At 43.6% G+C, this 24,037-nt stretch overlaps 1 protein-coding gene across 2 annotated transcripts; it reads left to right on the forward strand.

The window, feature by feature from the left end:
- The first annotated feature begins 468 nt into the window (after window positions 1-468).
- SPATA4 (spermatogenesis associated 4) lies at window positions 469-23,408 on the forward strand. 2 transcript variants are annotated; one of them, XM_075334832.1, is made up of 6 exons: window positions 469-765; window positions 8,749-8,878; window positions 8,951-9,069; window positions 15,358-15,578; window positions 20,030-20,155; window positions 23,167-23,408. In XM_075334832.1, the coding sequence occupies exons 1-6, from the start codon at window positions 662-664 to the stop codon at window positions 23,289-23,291; spliced, it is 825 nt and encodes a 274-aa protein (XP_075190947.1). In that variant the 5' UTR covers window positions 469-661; the 3' UTR covers window positions 23,292-23,408. The 2 variants fall into 2 exon arrangements, with proteins under 2 accessions (XP_075190947.1, XP_075190953.1); XM_075334838.1 differs by lacking the exon at window positions 469-765 and adding an exon at window positions 1,584-1,680.
- Window positions 23,409-24,037: the final 629 nt, after the last annotated feature.

The following is a 24,037-nucleotide window of genomic DNA, read 5'->3' on the forward strand; positions in this document are numbered from 1 at the left end:
TATGTGCTCATGTGGATGATGCATATTTTGTGGTCCGTATGACTACGGCCTCTATCTCTGAGGGTCCGCGTGGTCCGTCCGGGCATTGTGGTCTCTATACATGCATGACGGCGGCCCTATCCCCTAGAAGTATCTAGAATCACGCATTCTCATTGTACACATGTGTCTCGCCTCTGATCACTATATACGCAGCTTTTCTGACAAGCAGAAGTTTACAATTATATCATCATTTTATAGAATTTCTGCATCCAATGTTACAAAATGCTAGAAGTGAATAATAAAGTTATTACCCAACTCATACAGTAGAAAATAAAAAGTCCTATCCTAAAACTGGGACGTAATCACACCAAACGAGAAAAAGCCGCAGATGAAGAACATATCCTGCAGTGAAAGGGTTAAGAGACCCATCCGGTCGGCTGTATTCAGGCTGATCACCCGTGTGCAGCGGCCGGTAATTACGCGCACAGTCAGCAGAGGGCGCTATTGCTCCACACCTCCTCCTGCGTCGCGTTATGACAATCCGGAGCCCTCCCTGGTGACGTCAGCAGGTAGAGGGCGGGATCCTCATTAGTATACACTTGTAGTCATAGTAACCGTTGCCCGGTTACATAGAACGCCGACTTTCCGGTGCAGAGCGGGATAAGCGGCGTCCCCGGTCACAATGACGTCATATTCCGAGGCCCCGAAAAAAACCGGCGTCCCCAGAGACGTGCTGAAATGGCTGCAGAGCCTGGACCTGAGCTTCTCCCCCAAGAACTTCCGAGGGTATCTGCAGGGAATGCTGGGAGATGAGATGTGGTCCTGCTGGTGTGGGGGGACTACAACAACCAGCATGCCGCCTTCTGATGGGGCGTGTGCTGCATTGTGCTGGCTGCTCTCTCGGTGTGCGCCGCTTCTTGCTGTGTGACTGGGGCTGCAGTCTCACACCGCAGGCAGATACAGCTAATAATAGGAGGATTCAGCCAATAGCAGGCAGATACAGCCAATAGCAGGCAGATATGGACAATAACAAGCAGATACAGACAATAACAGGCAGATATGGCCAATAACGGGCAGATACAGACAATAGCAGGCAGATATGGCCAATAACGGGCAGATACAGACAATAACAGGCAGATACAGACAATAACAGGCAGATATGGACAATAACGGGCAGATACAGACAATAACAGGCAGATACAGCCAATAACAGGCAGATATGGCCAATAACGGGCAGATACAGCTAATAACAGGCAGATATGGCCAATAACGGGCAGATACAGACAATAACAGGCAGATATGGCCAATAACGGGCAGATACAGACAATAACAGGCAGATATGGCCAATAACGGGCAGATACAGACAATAACAGGCAGACAACAGACAATAACTAGCAGATACAGCCAATAACGAGCAGATACAGACAATAACTGGCAGATACAGACAATAACTGGCAGATACAGCCAATAACGAGCAGATACAGGCAATAACAGGCACATATGGCCAATAACATATAAATCAATACCAGGCAAATCCAGCCAATAACAGGCAGCTACAGCCAATAACAGATCCAGCCAATAACAGGCAGTTACAGCCAATAACAGGCAGATATGGCCAATAACATATACAGCCAATAACAGGCAAATCCAGTCAATAACAGGCAGATACAGAAATGATCAGGCAGCTATGGCCAATAACAGGTAAGTACAGCCAATAACAGGCAGATATGGCTAATAACAGGCAGAATCAGCCAATAACAAGCAGATCCAATCAATAACAGGCAGATCAAGGCAATAACAGGTACAGCCAATAGCAGGCAGATCCAATCAATAACAGGCAGATCCAGCCAATAACAGATACAGCCAATAACAGTTACATTCAGAAAATAACAGGCAGATACAGCCAATAACATGCAGATACGACAGATACGGCCAGTAACAGGCAGATACGACACATACGGCCAGTAACAGGCAGATAGAGCCAATAACAGGCAGAATCAGTCAATAATAGGCAGATGCAATCAATAGCAGGCAGATCCAGCCAATTTCGGGCATGAGCCAGTCAATGACATTGCAGATCCAGCCACAAACAGGCAGATACAGCCACTAACAAATCCAGCCACTAATAGATACAGCCAATAACAGGCAGATCCAACCACAGAGAATCAGATACAACCACAAACAGACAGAGACATCCACTAAAGGCCCTGTCACACACAGAGATAAATCTGCGGCAGATCTGAGGTTGTAGTGAAATTGTGGACAATCAGTGCCAGGCTTGTGGTTGTGTACAAATGGAACAATATGTCCATGATTTCACTGCAACCACAGATCTGCTAAAGATTTATCTCTGTGTGTGACGGGGCTTTACAGATACAGCCAATAGCAGATCTAGCGAATAACAGGCAGATACGGCCTGCAACAGGCAGAATTTTGTTTATTATAGCGCCATTTATTCCATTGTGCTTTACATTTGAAAGAGGGGCATACATAGACAAGTATAATAAACATGAACAATTCAAGGCCCAGATCGATACAGGAGGAGAGGATCCTGCCCGTGAGGGCTCACAGTCTACAAGGGATGGGTGAGGATACAGTAGGTGAGAGTAAGAATGACGCTATAGTGGACTGAGGGTTACTGCAGGTTGTAGGCTTGTTAGAAGAAATGGGTCTTCAGGTTCCTCTTGAAAGTTTCCATGGTAGGTGAGAGTCTGAAGTGTTGAGGTAGAGAGTTCCAGAGTATGGGGGAGACACGGGAGAAATCTTATATGCGATTGTGGGAAGAGGAGATAGGAGAGAAGTAGAGAAGGAGATCTTGTGAGGATCGGAGGTTATGTGCAGGTAAGTGCTGGGAGATTAGGTCACAGATGTATGGAGGAGACAGGTCGTGGATGGCTTTGAATGTCAAGGTTAGTATTTTGAAACGGAGTCTTTGGCAGAGAGGAGAGGCTGGGAAATAGCAGAGGGGGACAGGTCGGTCAGTTGGGCAGCAGACTTTAGGACAGATTGTAGGGGTGCGAGAGTGTTAGTGGGGAGCCCACAGAGCAGGAGGTTACAGTAGTTCGGGTGGGAGATAATGAGGTCATGCACTAGTGTCTTTTCAGATTCTTGGTCAAGGAATGTACAGATCCGTGAAATATTTTTGAGTCAGAGGTGGCAGGAGGTGGAAAGGGTTTGGATTTGTGTCTTGAGTTAGAGAGCAGAGTCAAGGGTTACCCCCAGGCAGTGACCACGTGGGACTGAGGAGAGTGAGCAGCCATTGACTTTGATGGATAGGTCAGGTGGGGTGGTAGAGTGAGATGGGGCAAAGATGCTGAATTCTGTTTTGTCCATGTTCAGCTTTAGAAATCGATCAGAAAAAAAAGGATGAAATGGCAGACAGACATTTTGGGATTTGGGTTTGTAAGGAGCTATTATTAGGGCCAGAGAGGTAGATCTGCATATCATCAACATATAGAAGATACTGGAAGCTCTGGTACTCTATGAGCTGTACCACGCCGAAGGTGTAGATGGAGAACAGCAGGGGTCCCAAATACAGCCAATAACAGGAAGATACAGTCAATAACAGGCAGATACGGCCTATAACAAACAGATACAACCTAGTGTCCAGGTATAAGCGTCTCACCTTATACTTCTGTGGCACTGGCGGGGCGGCTGTTCCCATACCCACATGTATTACGAGGGGCTGCTGATAAGTCTTTGGTTTTACCCAGAAAGAAATGAGATAGGATGATGAAGCTTTACATTTATTCCACACAGTCTCCACTGATGTCTACACACTTCTTACATTGGTATTCCAAGTTCTGTAAGCCTAGCATAAAGAAGAATTTCGGTTGTGCCTTAAACCAGGCATCTTTAGCAGCCATGGCATCAGAAATGGGGTGAAATTTGGTACCCTTGAGGTGTTTCTTCAGGTTTGGAAACAGATGATAGTTGGAGAGAGCTTGATCTGGTGAAAAAGGTGGGTGGTCAACCAGCTGGAAGTCCTGCTCTGCCATTTTTGCCGTGGTCGCTTGTGCAGTGTGAGCGGAGGCATTGTCTTACATAGTTACATAGTTACTTAGGTTGAAAAAAAGACCTAGGTCCATCTAGTTCAACCTTCCTCCACCAGTTCTACATTTGGTCACTAAGTCACTTATAACCAACAATGTTGTGTACTGAGGAAATCATCCAGCCCTTTTTTAAAAGCTGTTATAGTATCTGCCATTACTACCTCTTGTGGTAGGGCATTCCACAGTCTGACTGCTCTAACTGTAAAGAACCCTTTCCTATTTAGCTGTCTGAATCGCTTTTCTGACACTCGCAGTGAGTGCCCCCTGGTCCTTAGTATTGTCTTTGGAAGGAATAAGTCATGTGCCAGTCCTTTATATTGACCACACATGTATTTATACATATAAATGAGATCTCCTCTGAGACGTCTTTTTTCTAAGCTAAACATATCTAACTTTTTCAACCTCTCATCATATGGGAGGCCTTCCATTCCTTGTAATAGTCTAGTTGCCCGCCTTTGAACTGACTCTAACTTCTGAATGTCCTTTTGAAATGTGGAGTCCAAAACTGGATCCCGTATTCCAGATGTGGCCTTACAAGTGATTTATAGAGGGGTAACATTACTTTGGGATCACGGGATCTAATCTCTCTTTTTATACACCCTAGAATCTTGTTTGCTTTAGCAGCTGCTGCTTGACATTGAGTGCTGCTGCTCAGCTTATTTGTAATGAGAATACCCAAGTCCTTCTCCTGTTCTGTAGTCCCGAGTTTACTTCCATTTAATGTATACGCAGTTATAGGATTACTCTGTCCTAGGTGCATTACTTTACATTTATCAACATTAAATCTCATTTGCCAAGGATCTGCCCATTCTGACATCTTATCCAGATCTTTTTGTAATATTATACTATCAAGGTCAGTTTTTAATATCCTACATAGTTTGGTGTCATCAGCAAAGACTGACACTTTACTATCAATCCCATCCACAAGGTAATTAATAAAGAGATTAAAAAGAATTGGTCCTAGCACAGATCCCTGCGGCACCCCACTGCTGACTATAGCCCATTTAGAGAATGTACCATTTATGACTACTCTTTGTTTCCTATCTTTTAGCCAATTCCTTACCCAGTTGCATATAGTTTCCCCTAGTCCTTGCTTCTGGAGCTTTAGTATAAGGCTATTATGTGGTACAGTATCAAATGCATTTGCAAAGTCCAAATAAATCACATCAGCTGCATTACCAATATCCAGGAACAAGATTCCTTTGGACAGCTTGCCGCGCCTTTTGGCCTTCAGAGCTGCCTTCAATTGGTCCAAAAGTTCAATGTAATACCTTGCGTTGATGGTGGAACCCTTTTAAAGGTAGTCCACTAGCAGCACGCCGTCCTTATCCCAGAACACAGACAACATCACCTTAGTGGCTGATTTTTGCACCCTGAACTTCTTTCGACGAGGAGAACTACTGTGCCTTCACTCTTTTGACTGCTCCTTGTTTTCAGGGACATACAAATAAACCCAGGTCTCATCCATAGTGACCAGTCGATCCAGGAAGTTCTTATCAGTCCGGAAACGCTGACAAATGGACCGGGAAGTTTTCACTCGCATGCTTCTCTGATCTGTTGTCAAACATTTGGAGATCCACTTTGCAGATAGCTTCCTCATGTCCAAATGTTGATGGATAATGACACAAACACGTTCACGGGAAATCCCCATGATGTCTGCTATTTCTTTAGCTGAAATTCGCTGATTATCCAGTATGATGTTGTGCACAGCATCGACGATCTCCCGAACAGCAACCACTCTCATCCAGGATGTTCCTCATCTTTGGTGCTGAAGTGGTTAATTTTAAATTTGGTAACCCAGTTCTTAACTGTGGAATATGAAGGGCATTGATCCCCCAATGTCTGTGACATATCACCATGAATATCCTTCGTAGACTTTCCTTGCAGAAACAAGAATTTTATCACTCCTCTGCTTTCAGTTGCTGTGAATATCGCATTACACATCGCCATTTTGTTTTCCCGCGTGCGTAGAACACTGTTGCCGTAAGCAACAAACACAAAATTTTGAAAACATATATTAGACACATAAGGCTTTCATCTGATGTAACAATCGTTACCATAGAAACAAAAAAAATCACAAAGCCAAAGACTTATCAGCAGCCCCTCGTATCAGTAGCACCCCACAGTCTCACAGACCACTGGAGGATTACAGAGGAGCCTCCTTACTCCATCAAACCACGTGGATGGTGTGGTCACTAACACCACATCTAAAAGGTGTGGGATCTTTGGAGTTATTTCCCATGTGTTCTCCACAGCCTGTGCCCGGATGTAGGACAATATTTGCCAATACACAGCAGGAACCTGAGGTTCAGCCCCTGTTCTCCAATGCAGATTCAATAGGAAATACAAGACGATGCTGAAGTTGGTTTCTTATTCAGCAATTTTTTGTTTTCTGAAACAAACTCAATAACATTGTACAGTGATTAGCCCTGAATACACCTAAAACCAGTACAAAAAAATATAACACTGGCATAAAAATGGGCATCAAAATGGGCTCTGAAGGATGCTATTGAAAGGGTTAAATAACTTTGGGTCACTGATCCCACCCCACCATTACACAGATAGTGATCCCCGCATCATACTCCGATCACTTCAGCCTGGTCCAAACAGGTTCTGAGCATCAGAACCGGCGTCAAAGTGGGCAATTAGCCAATTTTCACAGATTTGAATAAGTAACACTAATGTTTTAAAAGATTTAAATGCCTTGGGGATCACTAATTTCACACCCCTATTACACAGATAGTGATGCCTGCATCAAGCAATGGTCACCAGCCTGGTCCAAATGGGTTCTGGTATCAGAGTGCGTTATTGCCAGGCTGGTATGACATGGATTTGAACCAAGCATCGCTATCTGTGTATTGGTGGGGTGTGATTAGTGGCCCAAAGTCATTTAACCCTTTAAAAACACTAGGTACTTATTCAAATCATCACAATTTGCCCACTGTGATGCCAGTTCTGATGCCCAGTACCGGTTTGGACCAGGCTGGTGTGACCTGAGTTTGAAGAGTCATCACTGTCTGCATTTATGCAGTGTGAGATCAGTGGCCCAAAGTCATTTATCCCTTTCAATAACACCCTTTTGTGCCCACTTTGAGGCCCATATATGTGCCAGCATTATATATTTTGTTGCTGCTTTTAGGTGTGTTCACATCAGGAATCATCACTGCATTGTATTTTATTATTGTCATTGTTTTCTTTTTGTTATTAAACCAGTCAAAAACACAAAAAAGATTTGTCGAATAAGAAGTTGCGTTATAAAAAATCATCTTCAGCATCGTAATACTTGCGGGATCTTTCCCATGGCGATTTCCTCCATGTGAACGTGCCCTTACTGTTACATCACGTCTTGTGTATTCCCTGTGCTTCCTAATTATGCCAGAGCTGTGACATCGCTGTGTGAATTTTCTGTAATCTCTGACATCATAGTAACCGATTAAATCAAGAAAAAGCAACCATACATGCACAAAAGGGTAATCAAAGTATGTAGGAAGATCTATAAGTGCATGGGTTGGGAATTTAGCTTTGATCAAATGGGAATAATGATCAGAACCAACAAACACAAAACCGATACATGGTCATTTTTAAATGTAACATCTAAAATTGGGGCGTCCACAGTTAGCACACATCAAAGGTTGATATGTACAGGTATCATAAAAGTATTAAAAATTACAAAGTTCAAAAAAATGAATAATGATGAATGAATGTATACAGTATATCTATGTACCACAATGACTACTGGCAGAGAGGACTTCAAAAAAAGATTAAATGTGCTATACAAGCATCTGCTTACTATAATGTAATTCAATGTACAACTAAACACAGCTATATATTAGGGCAGTGCTTGTGAGGGCTGCAGAGCTACTGCGGCGTACACAGTAAACTGGTAGAATTATATTTGGTAAAACGAGGTAAAAATAGATAAAATACCTGTGTTTCGACTGAATTCGAATGTGTGTAGAACGCCTACCCTGATGCGCGTTTCAGCGTCACCTTCATTAGGGGATCGATGATGATAGGGTTACCTTGTTTTACACAGAGCCTGTCTGTGATCTGTAGGATTTACTGTGACTTTAAATCCTGAAATCAAGGAAACTTTCTCTTGGAGTTTACATGTCCTCCCCCTTCTATTCAGGGTAATTGTCTTTCTACGATTAGTCTTGGTGTGCAAGTGACCTCATAGACAGTCATTAGATGTGATTTGTAGTAGATTTGGGACCCTACCACCATATGTCTAAGATGGCTGACTAGCAGGAGCCATAGAGAAGCAAGAGTCTGATGCACTGTGCCATGGAATATGTTGTCACCATAAAAATGACCATACATAAATAGAAAAGTAATGTTACTAAACATTTGTCCGTCTCCAATTACCACAGTTATTCATTAGACCCCTTTAATGATCACACTCAGTCTTATGTAATTAGCAGAATCGATTCACAGAACTCTGATCCAGTGACCATGTCAGGAACCTTTGGCCCCTAGACAGGAGCCATGAGGAGAACCTCCTACCTGAAGGTGTCCACAGCTCCTCTTTTGATCAGCTAGACTCACACATGTACATCACTCAACAGTATAACATAGATCCAGGCTGGGATGTCGGGAAGCAGGAAGCGATCCTCACGATTCCCGTCCAGCGGCCATAGATGACTGACATGCCCACCGTATCAGGGTCCAGGGAATTGATTAGCACCAGCTCTAATTTATAGTAATACTTGTTTAGAGACCTCTCGAATGGATTCATCACCGCAGAGATCTTCTACTGGTACTACCCCGAGGACATCCAGATGCATTCATTTGACAATGGAACTTCCCTCCCTGCAAAATTAGGAAACTGGTCAGTACTAGAAAAGGTAAGAGTTTTCCTTCCTTCACATTCTGTCACATGCAGGGAAAGATTCTAATCCATCTGTTATCTTTCACAGTTTTTCATGAAGAAGAAACTAAATGTTTCCAAGGAATTAATAGATGGGGCAATACACTGCAAACCTGGAGCCGCTGAAATCCTTGTGCAAGAAATATATGTAATGTTAACACACAGAAGGTGAGCTGAGCTAGTGGTGCCCATCCCCAAAAACAGGAGCACCGCTTCAGGTGCTCTGGTGGTAAGGACAGCCACTATCAGGCCTTAATGGTTTGTTTTGTTCTACCCTATGGTGCAGGGGTCCACAACCTGTATTTCGGGAGCCACATGTGGCTCGCAGGACTGTGATGTGTGGCTGTCTTCAAGCTTGGTGCATAAGCACAAGGTCTAATAAACAGCTATCAAAAGCAGGTCTCCAGATGGTGACTTTTGTAAGTAGCGTTGCACAGAACAGCAGATCTAAATGGTGGTAAAGTTGGATCCTCTGGATCTTGGTATACTGCCTCGGTGTGATTTCTGTGGAAAAGCTTTGGCTGTTGGGGTCTCTAGGTGTCACTACTGTGAGAGGGCGACAGCTAGCCATGGCTTGCAACCCTGTCAGAGCTGAATGTGGTTCTCATGGTCCGAAAGGTTGGGGATCTCTGCTATAGTGCATGCACATTGTGCAGGGAGCAAACCACAAGGATTCTGTTCATGAAGGAGTGACTATTGTATATTTCCAACACATATTGCTAACTCCCAGCAATACAGCCCTTAGGAAACCTAGAGCTATTCATGGTTTTATTTCAAGGGTCAATGGATTAAAGTGAACTTCTTCACAAGCACAATGAAGACCATGTGTCAATGGTGTTGCTAGTTATCTAGTGCGCACAGGGGTATGGCCATTGTGGAAAGCAGTGGAGGATTCTACCTGCTGTTCATTAGAAAGCCTGGAGGACTGGGGAGAACAGGGTGACAACCTTTGTCCTTTTATATTTTCTGGACAACTTGTACTTGCATCACAACATTTTTTTTACTGACACATAAATAAGATTTAGAGAACTGTGCAAAAGTTTTAGGCGGGTGTGAAAAGATTTATTATAATTTTTTTTTTTTTTTTTAAAAAAAAAAAAAGTCTGCTATAATTCATAGCGATGCCCCACGAAGCTTCCCAAAAGCGAATTTGAACAACATAAAAAGAGAAAATGATTAAGAAATAAAGATGATGTTCCCATACTCACTGTCCCAGCTAATGGAGAAAAGATCATTCCTCATTGGCTGGGAGAGCAGTCACTGCAGGATCGCACACTGTTGTCTGTGAGATCCACTGCAGTAAAGTGAGATGACCTCATGAGGTCAGCCCAAGTCACTGCAGCGGGTCACACTGTAGTGTGTAAGCCGCACTGGGCAGTGACGAAAGGTGACAGCATGATTGAGTGATGCTACTCATATTTCTGTATGAAGGCTCTTACACAAGGTGTGGAGCACCCAGCAGGGTCATTCCATGTCAAGTGGACCAGTGGTCTCCACTCGACCTTCTCCGATTTTGCTGAAAATGTATAAGGATGTACATGTATGTTTGAAAAGAGGTTCTGTAAATTGTTAGGGCCAGATCTCAAATACATTGAGCACTGTTGACCTTTCACCGGAGGTCCCACCAAGCCTGCGGCTTCAGCTAAGAGGATTTTGCAAACTTTGGCACATAGCCATTAGAGTTCTATACTGGCTATGATGCTGAAATTTGGCATACTAGCTCAACTTTTGCTGCTAAACACGATAAAATTATTACTGGCTATGACAAAACAATATTTCGGCCGCAATTTTGTGTCAAAGTAGCTTGTAAAACGTGTTGCATAAAATTTATGCCTAACTTTGCCCATATATAACTCAAGACCAAAAACCAATAGTAATAGTAACTGGTGCTTTGCCCTGTACACCAAACATCTACATGACTTTGCATTGCTGCAATATCACGGTCAAAGCATATGTATTTGTGGAAATATTCACACCCACATATGATGACAAACTTTAAAAAAACGAATTTGACCTATTTTTAGGTCAACTTTCTCAAAAAGGGTACCCCTAAAATATATTAATTCTGATATCATTAGAAAGAGCACATTTTTCTCTACAAGGATCATTGGGTTTTTTTTTGGAGTCTCTCAGTTTAAGAAAAGAAAAATGCCACTGAACATGATGTTATTTATTAATACGCAATGAATGGTAACTGCACTATTCAAACCCTTGCGTTGGTCCATGGTGGTTATATCACAACCAATTCACTAAGAATTGGTCTTATAATCCTATTAAGAATTGTAATAATGCTGTCTTTCGAGAATTGGCAGCCCAGAAGCCATGGCCGATAGCCATGCAAGGCCAGCCGCGGGCAGTCTCTTTATCGCAGGTTCCAAAGCCTGAAGGTGGGTGTCTTTGCCTAGGATCCCAAGCCTAATATTGGGTATCTTTTGTTGGTTCCCAAGCCATAATGTTCAGTCTAAGTGGTCTGGAATTGTTGCTTCAGCGATGGATCTGCAGCCCAGTACAAAAATTTCAAACATTTTCTCAACTTGTGCCACTACAATGCTGATTTCAATATCAGCGCTGAATGGATTTTTTTTGGTACCAGTCATGGAAAGTCGCCCTGTGATGGGATTGGAGGGACAGCAAAGAGGTTGGCAGCTCGTGCCAGTCTTCAACGTCCAACTGAAAACCAAATACTGACCCCGGTGGATTTATTCAACTTTTGCAATGAGCAACTGCATGGAATCAAGTTTTTTTTTGTTCCAAAAGAAAAAATTGACGAAATACGGGTAGTTCAAGAGGAAAGGTTCAAAGATGGACATACAATTGCTGGAACAAGAGAAAATCACCAGTTTGTGCCAATTGATGACAAAAAGATTTGCATTTCAAGGGTGTAAAATGACCCTTCATCTTTCATTGCCCATGTAGATGGATCTGTCAGATCAGAAATGCCTTTTGTGCCAATTGCAAACCTCCTGCCAGGGCAATACATTTCCTGCATTTACGATAGGAACTGGTGGATTGGAAATATTTCTGAAATTTCAGTCGACGACCATGATGCAGTAATACATTTTATGCATCCTCATGGACCAGCTAGCTTCTTTCATTGGCCTGTGAGAAATGATACATGATGGATTCCCGAGCAGTCAATCATTGCAATAATTCCAGCACCAGCTGCAACAGCAATGGGCCGACAATACAGCTTCTCTGAACCCGATTATGTTGCAAATTCAGCAACAATTCCAGACCACTTAGACTGAACATTATGGCTTGGGAACCAACAAAAGATACCCAATATTAGGCTTGGGATCCTAGGCAAAGACATCCACCCTCAGGCTTCGGAACCTGCGATAAAGAGACCGCCCGCAGCTGGCCTTGCACGGCTATTGGCCATGGCTTCTAGGCGATGGGGCTGCCAATTCTCGAAAGACAGCATTATTACAATTCTTAATAGGATTATAAGACCAATTCTTAGTGAATTGGTTGTGGTATAACCACCATGGACCAACGCAAGGGTTTGAATAGTGCAGTTACCATTCATTGCGTATTAATAAATAACACCATGTTCAGTGGCATTTTTCTTTTCTTAAACTGAGAGACTCCAAAAAAACCCCAATGATCCTTGTAGAGAAAAATGTGCTCTTTCTAATGATATCAGAATTAATATATTTTAGGGGTACCCTTTTTGAGAAATTTGACCTAAAAATAGGTCAAATTCGTTTTTTTTAAAGTTTGTCATCATATGTGTGTGTGAATATTTCCACAAATACATATGCTTTGACCGTGATATTGCAGAAATGCAAAGTCATGTAGATGTTTGGTGTAAAGGGCAAAGCACCAGTTACTATTGGTTTTTGGTCTTGAGTTATATATGGGCAAAGTTAGGCATAAATTTTATGCAACACGTTTTACAAGCTACTTTGACACAAAATTGCAGCCGAAATATTGTTTTGTCATAGCCGGTAATAATTTTATCGTGTTTAGCAGCAAAAGTTGAGCTAGTATGCCAAATTTTAGCATCATAGCCAGTATAGAACTCTAATGGCTATGTGCCAAAGTTTGCAAAATCCTCTTAGCTGAAGCCGCAGGCTTGGTGGGACCTCCCGTGAAAGGTCAACAGTGCCCAATATATTTGAGATCTGGCCCTAACAATTTACAGAACCTCTTTTCAAACATACATGTACATCCTTATACATTTTCAGCAAAATCGGAGAAGGTCAAGTAGGGACGATTTTTAAAACTGGTCCACTTGATGTGGAATGGCCCAGCAACATCCTCAGCGGTGCAGCACTGTCTGTTTCCTGCTCTTCAATTGGTGAGGCAACATATAGTGACTGCTTCTCCACCAATCGGTGAACAAGAATCAGACATTCCAACCTATAGTGATTGCTGCCCCCACCAATCAGAGAAGAGGAAGGACAGAGCAGCCTCTTCTGATCCACTAATCAGCAAGATGCTGCTGGCCGGAAGAGCATTTGAAGATACAGTGTGGCTGCTAAAGTAATGTTTGGCTGAGCGGCCCTTAGCTGTTGTTAGGAGACCAGCCCAAGGGGCAATTGCCCCCAGGCCCAGCCCCTTCCTGGGAGCTTCTTTGGGGCAGTCAGTCTCCTAGAATGAATCCCACAGATAAGGATGGCAGAACTCATTGATTCCATGCATGACCAGGTTAAAGGGAATATGTCAGTCTGATCAACCTTCCTAAGCTGTCTATATTGGCATGTTGCTCATACAAAGTTGAATAAAATGATACTTTGATATCTGTGATCCGATGTTTGATTCTAGATAGTCATGCTTTCTTATTATGTAAATGAGCTGTTAAGATCTGTAGGCCAGACACAGATGTCCCTGAGAATCTGCTTCCAGATTTTAAATAAAAGGGGGCATTACCAGAGGACATGTATGGTAATTACTGACACTTTGCTCTCATAATTACACACAGTGAGATCAGAGCTAACACAGTACAGAAGAAGTGAACATTGTCTCATTACAAACATGTTTGCAGAAGCAGTGCTGCTGAACTGTGCTTAATTATAACTAACACAGTACAGCAGAGTTGAAACTTGCCTAAATACAAACACATTGGCAGTCGTCTTCTGGTGTACTTTGTTAGCTCTGCTTTACTGTGTTAATTCTGATCTCACCGCAGAGCAGACTGTCAGTCATTACATGTCTCCTACTGGTAATGCCCCTTGCATTTACAATAGGCTCTAGAGGAAGATTCTCAGGGGGTTCAGTGTTCGGTCCATAGATCTTAACATCTCATTTACATAATAGGAAATATGTGGATCTCTCTGGAATAAGACATCAAATCACATGTATGAAGGTATCATTTTATTCAGCCTCATATGATCTACATGCCCACATAGACGGCTTTGGAGGGTTCATCTTACTGACAGATTCCCTTTAAGGTTTTGAAGAAAGTAAGATTTAATATGCATATTTGGTATTTGTATGGCGTAAATATTCTGAAATAAAAGACCTTGTCTGAAAATCAGGGTGTCTATTCACTTACAGGTTTTCTCTGTACAAGAACTGTTAAAAATGTTTGCTGCAAGTCACACAGGACTTTGCCTCCATGGCTTTCAATGTAAGCCACATGCAGTGTATGGCATGCATGATACCTGTCTGCACTCAGTATTTGTTTCCCATTCCAATTGGTGGTCTAATATAGTCACACAACAGCCAATCATTCGTAAGCCTCGTCTGAGCGTTCCTCCTGTGTGACCAGAGTCGCCATGTATGCTTAGCCTTAAAATGGGACTAACTATAACAAAATTGAAAACACATGTGATGGCGCTGACAGAAGAGCCTCAGCTCCAAATTATTTATCTCTGACTAATGGCACACCAATCAGTACAACCACATGTACATCTCCACTAATGCACATCATATACATTCAGTTTACTAGTAGTCATAGTGTAATTATTCTGAATTAACATGTGTATTGCTGTCATGTTTTTTATCAATCTTTATAGGGAACCAGTCACATCCAGAAACACTTTTTACCTGCAGGTATAGTGGTACTGTGCAGTTAGTTGCAGTGTGTATAGATCCTGTATAGCTAGTGTACTTAAGCAGGTAGAGGTAGAAAATAAGAAAATGAAGTTATATTCTCCCTGCAGCTGCTCACTTTCAGTCATCGGGTCTGTTTCAGTCACTTCTCACTGTAATCACTCCCCTATACATTGACGGCCTGAGCTGTACACATATGCTGCAGAGCAGGCTGTCAATCATTGTGCAGGGGAGTGAGTAGTGACCACCTCCTGCATTGCCTCCTGCTCCCATTCGCCATCTACACAGGATTTAAACCCTATTTACCTGCAGATTACCATTATATCTGAATGTTATAGGTTCCCTTTAAACATACTTTATATACCAATAGTGTGTATCTACAAGGAAAGAGAGGTGAGTGGAGAGGGCTGATAATGAAAATTGTACATTTTATACATAGTTATAACTTTTATTAAGGGTTAAAACCATCCAGGACAACGAAGTAGACTTCACAGATCGACATTACCAGGATGGCCTGCCTATGGTGGCCCGGTCTACAGCAACAAAAGCCGTGAAATCCAATATCACCCTGAGCGAAATCCTGGCCGAGACAGACATTGACGTCAACAAGCAGAAGGTGCAAGCAGTGCTGGATATCCACCTACAGCAGAGACAGCAGGACAGGATCGCTGACCCAAGTGAGTGGAGCCGTAGGCTGTGCTGTATGATTGTGCGTGCGCCGTGGAGGCTTTGTGTGGGACCAGTTCACGTATTCAGACTTTGGTCAGCTTTTTACGTCAGTATTTGTAGCCAAAACCAGGAGTGGGTAAACAAATGTAGAAGTGGTGCATGAGTTTCCATAAGGCTGCACACATTAGCGTATGGCATACGATGCGAGAGCAACGGATGCAATATGCTAATGACCCCCGGCTCAGGCTCTGCTGCGAGCGTGAGCCGAGTGTCATGCAACTGTTACCCGATCCTGCAATCAGGTCACAGCTGTGAAGCTGAGGGTGGGCGCTACAGAGGAGAGGGAGGGGTTAATTCCCCCCATCTCCTCCATTGTCAGCCTGTGCGTATATCGCACTACACTGGGATAACATCCAAGTGCAGTCCAATGTTTCTCTCCCCCCCCCATTCACTTGAATGGGTGCGAGTGATACGGCTCTTGCAGAAAATCGCAGCATGCTGCGATTCTTTCCTCAGTCCGATTAGGGCTGAGAAAAAAATTGCTGATCTGAGCTGCAGCATTGTCTAACATGGGGCCGAGTGCAATGAGAGATTTTCTCGCATTGCACTCGTTCGATTTATACGCTCGTGTGAGCGTACCCTAACACTTCAGCACAGATTCTTCCACTCCTGAATACTGATCTAAAAAAACTGACCACATACTAAATGTGTGAACATGGTCTTCGAAATGAAAAAGGTTTTGCATCTTCTTAACTAAAGAAGCATAGTGGTACATTTTAGGAAGAGGCCGTTACACTCTGCACTGTGATCTCCATGAGTTGTGCCCTGCTCTGCTACTTTTGGCCAACTTCCCTTTGGTAGATAACTATTAGAGTAGGTTTACATGTTCCAGATTTACTCCAGAAAATTTGCAGAGAAAACCGTAATAAATCAAACTCAAGAGACGACAAATCTGTACCAGACTGTGCGGATTTTAGTGTAGCTATATCTGTGTATTTCCCTGCTAAGTATGTTAGAGCGTAATAAAACACAAAACGCTATATCCCATATGGCTGTCATGGTCCCTGTTCTCGGTACACCCAGCCCCCAGCCATGGCGCGTCATTGTCCTGATGACCATGGCCTATAATTAGCTGCTGTACAGCCATGTGTGCCCAGCACGTCATTGTACGCCAGATGCACAAAGAAATGTCATAGACCAGAGATATGATGCCGGGAGAGGTAAGCGAGACTTGCTTGTGGAGTTCTTTATCCTCATTGTGTTCAATGGAGATAATCAATCAGCAATCTTATTTCATTCTGCAGAACCTTATCTGTTCGACTATAAAACAGGACAGGAATAGAAAATCTCCAGTGACTTCATTTACCTCTTAAAGGTCTTATGCATGTGTTGTAACGCCTAAGGCTAGGTTCGCACACTGCGTCTTTTTGACGCTGCGTTTTTGTGCGTTTTTGGCCGCTAAAAACAGCAGGCAGGTACGGGCGGGTACAGCAGGCAGGGACGGGCTGCCCCCAACCCCCAGCTGCCTATTTGTACCCGGCTGGGAACCAAAAATATAGGGAAGCCCTTTTTTTTAAAATTATTTCATGAATTTCATGAAATAATTTTAAAAAAAAAATGACGTGAGCTTCGCCCAATTTTTGAGTCCAGCCGGGTACAACTAGGCAGCTGGGGATTGGAATCCACAGTGCAGGGTGCCCATGCTTTCTGGGCACCCCCGCTGTGAATTGCAGTCCCGCAGCCACCCCAGAAAATGGCGCTTTCATAGAAGCGCCATCTTCTGGCGCTGTATCCAACTCTTCCAGCTGCCCTGATGCCGGCTGCCTCGCTGGGTAATAATGGGGTTAGGGCTAGCTGTATAGCTGGCCCTAAGCCCGAAATTCATGGTGTCACGCCAATATTAGACATGGCCACCATGAATTTCTAGTAAAGATAAAAAAAAAAAACACAACACACAGAAAAATATTTTTATTAGAAATAAAACACAACACAATTAGTGACTCCATCTTTATTGAAATAAAGAACCCCCCTCCGCAGTAATCCTGGGTCAGGGTCCCGCGCCGTCCAATCCGGATCCAATATCATCTGATCGGTTTGCTGGAAGGCAAAGCGATCAGATGATGTGTCAGGATCAAGTGCCTGAATCCCATCACACATCAGCTGATTGTATAAAAGCCGATTATACAATCAGCAGATGCATCGGTGCAAAAAAAAAAAAAAAATAATACTCACTTATGTGCTGATTACCGGCAGCTCCTGCAGCGATGGGGCGGGAGTCTGATCCTGTCCGATCGCTGCAGCAGCTGCCGGTAATCAGGGATGAAGTCTCCTGACGCATCCGCTGATACCGGCCGGGCGCCCGCGTCACCGCGATACTTACGATCACCTGATGCGTCAGGTGACTGCATCAGGTGATCCATCGCCAGGTCCTGCATCCATCGGAGCTTTCCCGGCCGTCTGCACACAGCCGGAGTGGGGGTGGCGATACCGTGAGAGGAGATGGGAGCGGGCATGGCACCGGGAATCTGCAGACAGGTGAGTATAACTTTTTTTTTTTTTTTTCTACTGTTAACTTTTGTTTTCGCAGCCGCTTCCACCTCCCGCCCGAACATGGCGCCGCACGGCAGCATACATGCACAGGACGGGAGGTGGACGCGGCGGTGACGGTACCGGGAGGATTCACGCTTCTGTGTTTACTGACAGAAGGAATCCTCTTCCTGTACACGTCACTTTACTACCCACCTCCTGCGTTTATAGCTGCGTTTTTGGTCTTAGAAACGCACCAAAACGCAGCTATTTGCGTTTCTCATTGCGTCTTTCAACATCCCATTGAACTCAATGGATGAAAAGCGCAGTGAAAAACGCGGGAATAATTGACATGCTGCGTTTTTGTGGCACCAGCAAAAATGAAAACTCATAGACTTTGCTGGGGAAGCAAAGTCCTGCAGTTTTGAGGCCAAAAACGCACCCGAAAAACGAGCAAAAACGCCGCGAAAAACGCACTGTGCGCACATAGCCTTACAGTATTACATCTCTGTATAAAACAGATATAATACAGCCTTATAGATTAAAAGAGACCCAGCATCACCAAGTAGGTGCCCAGTACTGGGGTTTCATGAGTGCCGGAGTTCCCCTTTTTTATTCTATAATACAACCTTAGGCCCCCTTCACAAGTCCGTGGTAAAAACGCACGTTTTTGACGGTCCATGGTGTGGGTGCATATGTGTGTGCATGTTCCGCGTGTGTGTTCAGCGTGTGATGTCAGTGTACTCACAGATAGCACATGGACAACAAGAACGTCTATACTCACCTGTCCCTGGCGGTGCTGTCTCCAGCGCTGCTACTCCTTCTGGGTCCGCGGTGCAGTGAATATTCATGTGCAAAATGAGAGGGCTCAGAAGCAAGTGACAGAAGTGCCGAAGACAGCAGGGCTGGAGACAGTTGAGTACAGAATATAGTTTTATTTCAAAGATACTTGTTTTCTCCGGTACGTATCACACTGATGTCACACGGATCACATCAGTTTGTGATCTGTGTGCCATCACTGCTGCCAGAGAAAAACGGACTTGTCTCCGTGCGGAACACACAGACATACATGTGCCCCATATGGACATACGTCCATGAGAAAACAGGGATGTGTGCAGACCCATTGATTTTAATAGGTCTACATACAGTATGTCCGTGGCTCTGGTACGTATGAAAACGGACATCATAAGTACCGGAATTACGGACATGTGAAGGGGGCCTTAGGGTATGTGCACACGACGGCTTTAATCCATCAAAGAACATGCTGGAGTTTTCTTTCACAAAGTCGCTTCAGGCAAAAAATAGCAGGTAGTTCTTTTTTCTTTGGTTGTAGAGAGGCGGTGTCAAACAAAGCCGCCCACAGAATAAACATGTCACTTCTTTTAACCACTTTACAGTTTTCTTAGTGAAGAGAATAAAAGTAGCAGCAAAAGGCTCAATGTGCACAGCAATGGCGGTTTTACATTGTTGTGCATTATGTTCATATTTTTGTGCTTTTACTGCACCATTTCCTGAAAAAGACATTGTGTGCACATAGCCTAAGGTCCCCTTCAAACAAGTGGATTTGTCATCATATTTGATCTTTTTTTTATGTATAGACTGAAATGCGGTCTTAATATAATTCTCTGGGGCTATTCACACAGACCTTTTTTCACATTAGTTTTTTCATTGAATGCCATTATTTTTTGTTGGGCAAATGTAAATCCATATTTGCCCAACAGAAAAAGTAGCAATCCAATACTGATGCATCTTGCTGCATGATAAATCCGTATAGTGGATCCATAATATGGTGTATCAGGTACACTCGTGAAGGAGACTTCATTCAAAAAAGTATCCCACAAAGACATGGAGGTAAAATACAGTTATGTTTAGCAGATCATTACTGAAACGGCTTTTATCATTACATTTCAATTATGTTTCTTTTCTCTTGAAGAAAGATTTAATGTCAGACCATCTCTTGGTGAACGCGCCATTCGTCTCCTGCCTTCATCCAATCAAAACCAAAGTGAGGCCAGTTTGACAAACAGGTCATCCTCTTCCTCCTTGTCCTCCAGCTCTAGTGAGTATGTAGAAAAAGTGCTCCAGAAATATTTCTGAAACCTCTGACACGGTGAACGAGCCACTCATGATGACGTGATCTAAATCTAGGCACATCAAAGTTTTACCATTCCTGGAGTATAGTCCACAGTTGGATGAAAGAGGGGGTTGACCAGGGTTGGGACAAAAGTCTGCATTCACGCTGTGTGAAATGTGCACACTGTCACCACTTGCCTGTATTCCCGCTTGTGCAGATGGGCTATCACGTGACCAGATGTATGCGATTTGTATACCGGTCACGTGCTGACTAGACACATTTGTCTTCTGTCAAAATAAATCAATTGAGAGATGCGGAATGAGTCTAGTTGGCATGTGACCATAAGTATGCAAATCACAGGCCAGCGGTCATGTCATTGTCTGCTTGCATCGGGGAACACGGGAATCATTACAGTGCCCAACTCATATAGTGACTGCAGACTTTGGTGCCAGGCCTGGACAACCCCTCTAATGCAACTGTGGACTTTAATGTAGGTGAAAAATATAGGAAAACCTTTATATGTCTAGATTTGTGTGTGCATGGCACACTGTCACAATTCTACAGTCACATTCCACGCTTCACATGACTGCAGACTTTTACCCCAAGCATAGACAACCTCTAGGCTTTAGAAGAAAAATGTCCCAGCAATGACTGTTTACTCGAGGTTAGAGATGTGTCTGACCATACGATTGTTTACCATTTCCTATGACAACCAGGAGAATTGTGAATACAGCTTTGGACGATGACACACTGTACATGATATGAAAAGCAATGTGATTGTACAATTTATGCAGATTATAGCTGTACATAGAAAATATAAACTAAAAATGTGACCATACTCTAAAGGGTGCTTTACACGCAGAGACATCGCTAACGATATATCGTCGGGGTCACGTCGTTAGTCACTAACGACGTGACCCCGACGATATATCGTTAGTGATGTCGCAGCGTGTAAAGCACCCTTTAGGCTATGTGCGCACGATCCGGACATGCCGCGTCCTGGACACAGCATCTCCTGCAGGACCACGAGTGCTCTCCGCAGGAGACCACAGCTTCCATGCCCATGATCAGGGTTTGGACTTTCTCTCTGTTTTCCCTGCTGAGAACATTCTGATATAAATCAGTATAACATTTAGTATAAATTGACATGATGCAGCTCAGGAAGCCGCACCGCAGGTCAGTTTACACTGTGGGAAAAACAAGCACAGTGGGCACAGGATTTCTAGAAATCCTATACACTGTGCTTCTACTGTATAACATAGCATTTTGGACGCAGTGAAAACACGCTGAGTCCAAAACGATGTGGACCTTGATCGAGGGCACGCACCCTGAGTCCTGGAGCTCTTCACTACTGCTGGCCTCACTTTTGCTCAGTGATAGCTGCCAGGAAATATTGTGCTAAATACTGGCATAAAAATTAGAGACGCACAAAAGATCATTAGATGCCACATTACTGTAATGCCCATACATGATGCTGGCGTCAGGCGGTTGCACCATGTGACTCACTTACAGGCAGTTTTACAGCAAACTGTCGCAGCTGAGCCGTTTGGTTATGTGGCTTGTAAGTTGAAACATAAATTTACACGTGCTTCACCTGTACAAACCATGTAGCCAAACCTGCAGCGCAAAACAAAAAAATGTAAGCTAAAATACCATGAGTGTTATGCAAGACTAAGAAAACTTTGCCATGCGACTACTTCATTGATCAGTACCCTCATGTCACAATGTTACTTGGTAATTGTCATAACATGTTCTATCTTTATACAGAAGTGAATTTCTGTTGTCTGTTCTGTATGTTCAGCCAAACGACTGTACCAATCTGCTAAACCAGGCGCTTCCGAAGGTTTTAGACTGTGTTTCAGCTCTCTAGCACTAGAATTCCCATTTCTACCTTTGGAACCCAGAGACGCGTCGAATGACCTGAAGGATTTTAGCTAACATCCTATAATCACCGTCTTTTGTTCTGTAATTAAGGCCATCACTGTCGCACCACAGGAGGTTGTTGTTTTCCATTGAGTTTAGCCATTTAGTTTCTAGTTATTTCTATTCAGTTTATTGTATTTGATAATATAATTGACTAAAGCCCGCTTTACACGCTGCAATGTATCTTACAATGTGTCGGCGGGGTCACGTCGTAAGTGACGCACATCCGGCATTGTAAGGTACATTGCAGTGTGTGACAGGTACGTGCGATTGCGATTGAATGGTAAAACGTTTATCGTATACACATCGTACCTGTCTCTAGAATTGCACGTCAGATAATGTTCATCGTACCTGGGGTAGCACACATTGCAGTGTGTGACACCCCGGGAAGGATAAACAGATTTTACTAGCGTCCTGCGGCCCACAATGCGGAAGGAGGTGGGCGGGATGTTTACGTCTCGCTCAGCTCAGCCCCTCCGCTTCTATTGGCCGGCTGCCGCGTGACGCCAATGTGACGCTGAATGTCCCTCCCACTCCAGGAAGTGGACGTTCGCCGCCCACATCGAGGTCGTATGGACGGGTAAGTACGTGTGACTGGGGTTAATCGTATGTGCGGCACGTTCAACAAATTGAACGTGCCACACATACGATGGGGGCGTTGCAAATCGCATACGAAATCGTATGCGAAATTGCAACGTGTAAAGCAGGCTTTAGGGTCATTTGACCCTCTTTCGGGACTTCAGGGGGGAGCTCGAAATTTCTGGGACTTCTAATGCTAGGACTTAATGTTCTTGAGAGATCCACCGCAATGGAAAAGATTAGTTTACGGCCAACTCTCTAGGACCTACTGTTCTCGAGATATTCACCAAAAATGGACTGATTTATTGAAATTTATTAAGGACATCATTAGACGTAAAATTCTTGCATAAAACAAATCAAATATGTTGGCTTCATATCAGAAGAAAGCAAATCTTTTAACCACACACAAACAGTTCCGTGTATATAGTAATTCATGTAAGAGAACCCTTGCTGTACTGTGACAACTCAGTCTTCTCCCTTTGTTGTGTCCACAGGTCAGACTGATATCAGAAGTAAAACAAATGTTAGTTTCAAGGAAATCAAAGTAAACCAAGGAGACAGAAGTTATGTGTCCTCCAGCGTGAGCTCAGCATCACCCTCCACATTAAGTGCACCTTGACATGAAACACATGTGCGCCCATAATTCAGTGTGATTTCCTATCGCTCATTGTATGATTTACGGTCTGGAGGTAAATAAAAAGCAGTAAATCAAGTGGACAAATTTATCATTTTCTAAAATGTGAAATCTAAATGTAAATCACAAGAATTCTTAAGTTATTATAGGGGAACTAAGGGGGAACGTTTTTCCTTGCAGAGAGTGCCAAGTTGGCGTCAAGAGACTAATAGGCCATTAAGTGCTCCTCTCAGATTTTAAATATGCAAATAGGCTCTTCACAAGGAAGAGAACCTAATTTCTGGTGCCACCAATTGGATGTATCAATTCTAAAAGTCCCTTTAACGAGCCTTGCCACATGACTTAAGATAAGAAGCCAAACCAGAGACTCCATTTGCAGACACATTTTTCAATGCAAAGAAGGAGATCTGATTTGGCTAATTGGTAGGCCTCAGACTGGGGATCTAAAGGCCCCGTCACACTAAGCAACATCGATAGCAACATCGCTGCTAACGAACAACTTTTGTGACGTAGCAGCGATGTTGCTAGTGATGTCGCTGTGTGTGACATCCAGCAACAACCCGGCCCCTGCTGTGAGGTCGTTGGTTGTTGCTGAATGTCCTGGGCCATTTTTTAGTTGTTGCTGTCCCGCTGTGAAGCACAGATCGCTGTGTGTGACAGCGAGACAGCAACAACTAAATGTGCAGGCAGCAGGAGCCGGCTTCTGCGGAGGCTGGTAACCACGGTAAACA

The sequence above is a fragment of the Anomaloglossus baeobatrachus genome, chromosome 1 (genome assembly GCF_048569485.1).
Source record: "Anomaloglossus baeobatrachus isolate aAnoBae1 chromosome 1, aAnoBae1.hap1, whole genome shotgun sequence".
Taxonomy (NCBI): Eukaryota; Metazoa; Chordata; class Amphibia; order Anura; family Aromobatidae; genus Anomaloglossus; species Anomaloglossus baeobatrachus.

Excerpts from the sequence above, each read along its gene's own strand:
- SPATA4 (XM_075334832.1), top strand. The coding sequence starts at position 662 with ATGACGTCATATTCCGAGGCCCCGAAAAAAACCGGCGTCCCCAGAGAC. Across the intron at positions 766-8,748 it reads TCCCCCAAGAACTTCCGAGG|AGACCTCTCGAATGGATTCA; the intron begins GTATCTGCAGGG and ends ATACTTGTTTAG. Across the intron at positions 15,579-20,029 it reads GGACAGGATCGCTGACCCAA|AAAGATTTAATGTCAGACCA; the intron begins GTGAGTGGAGCC and ends TTTCTCTTGAAG.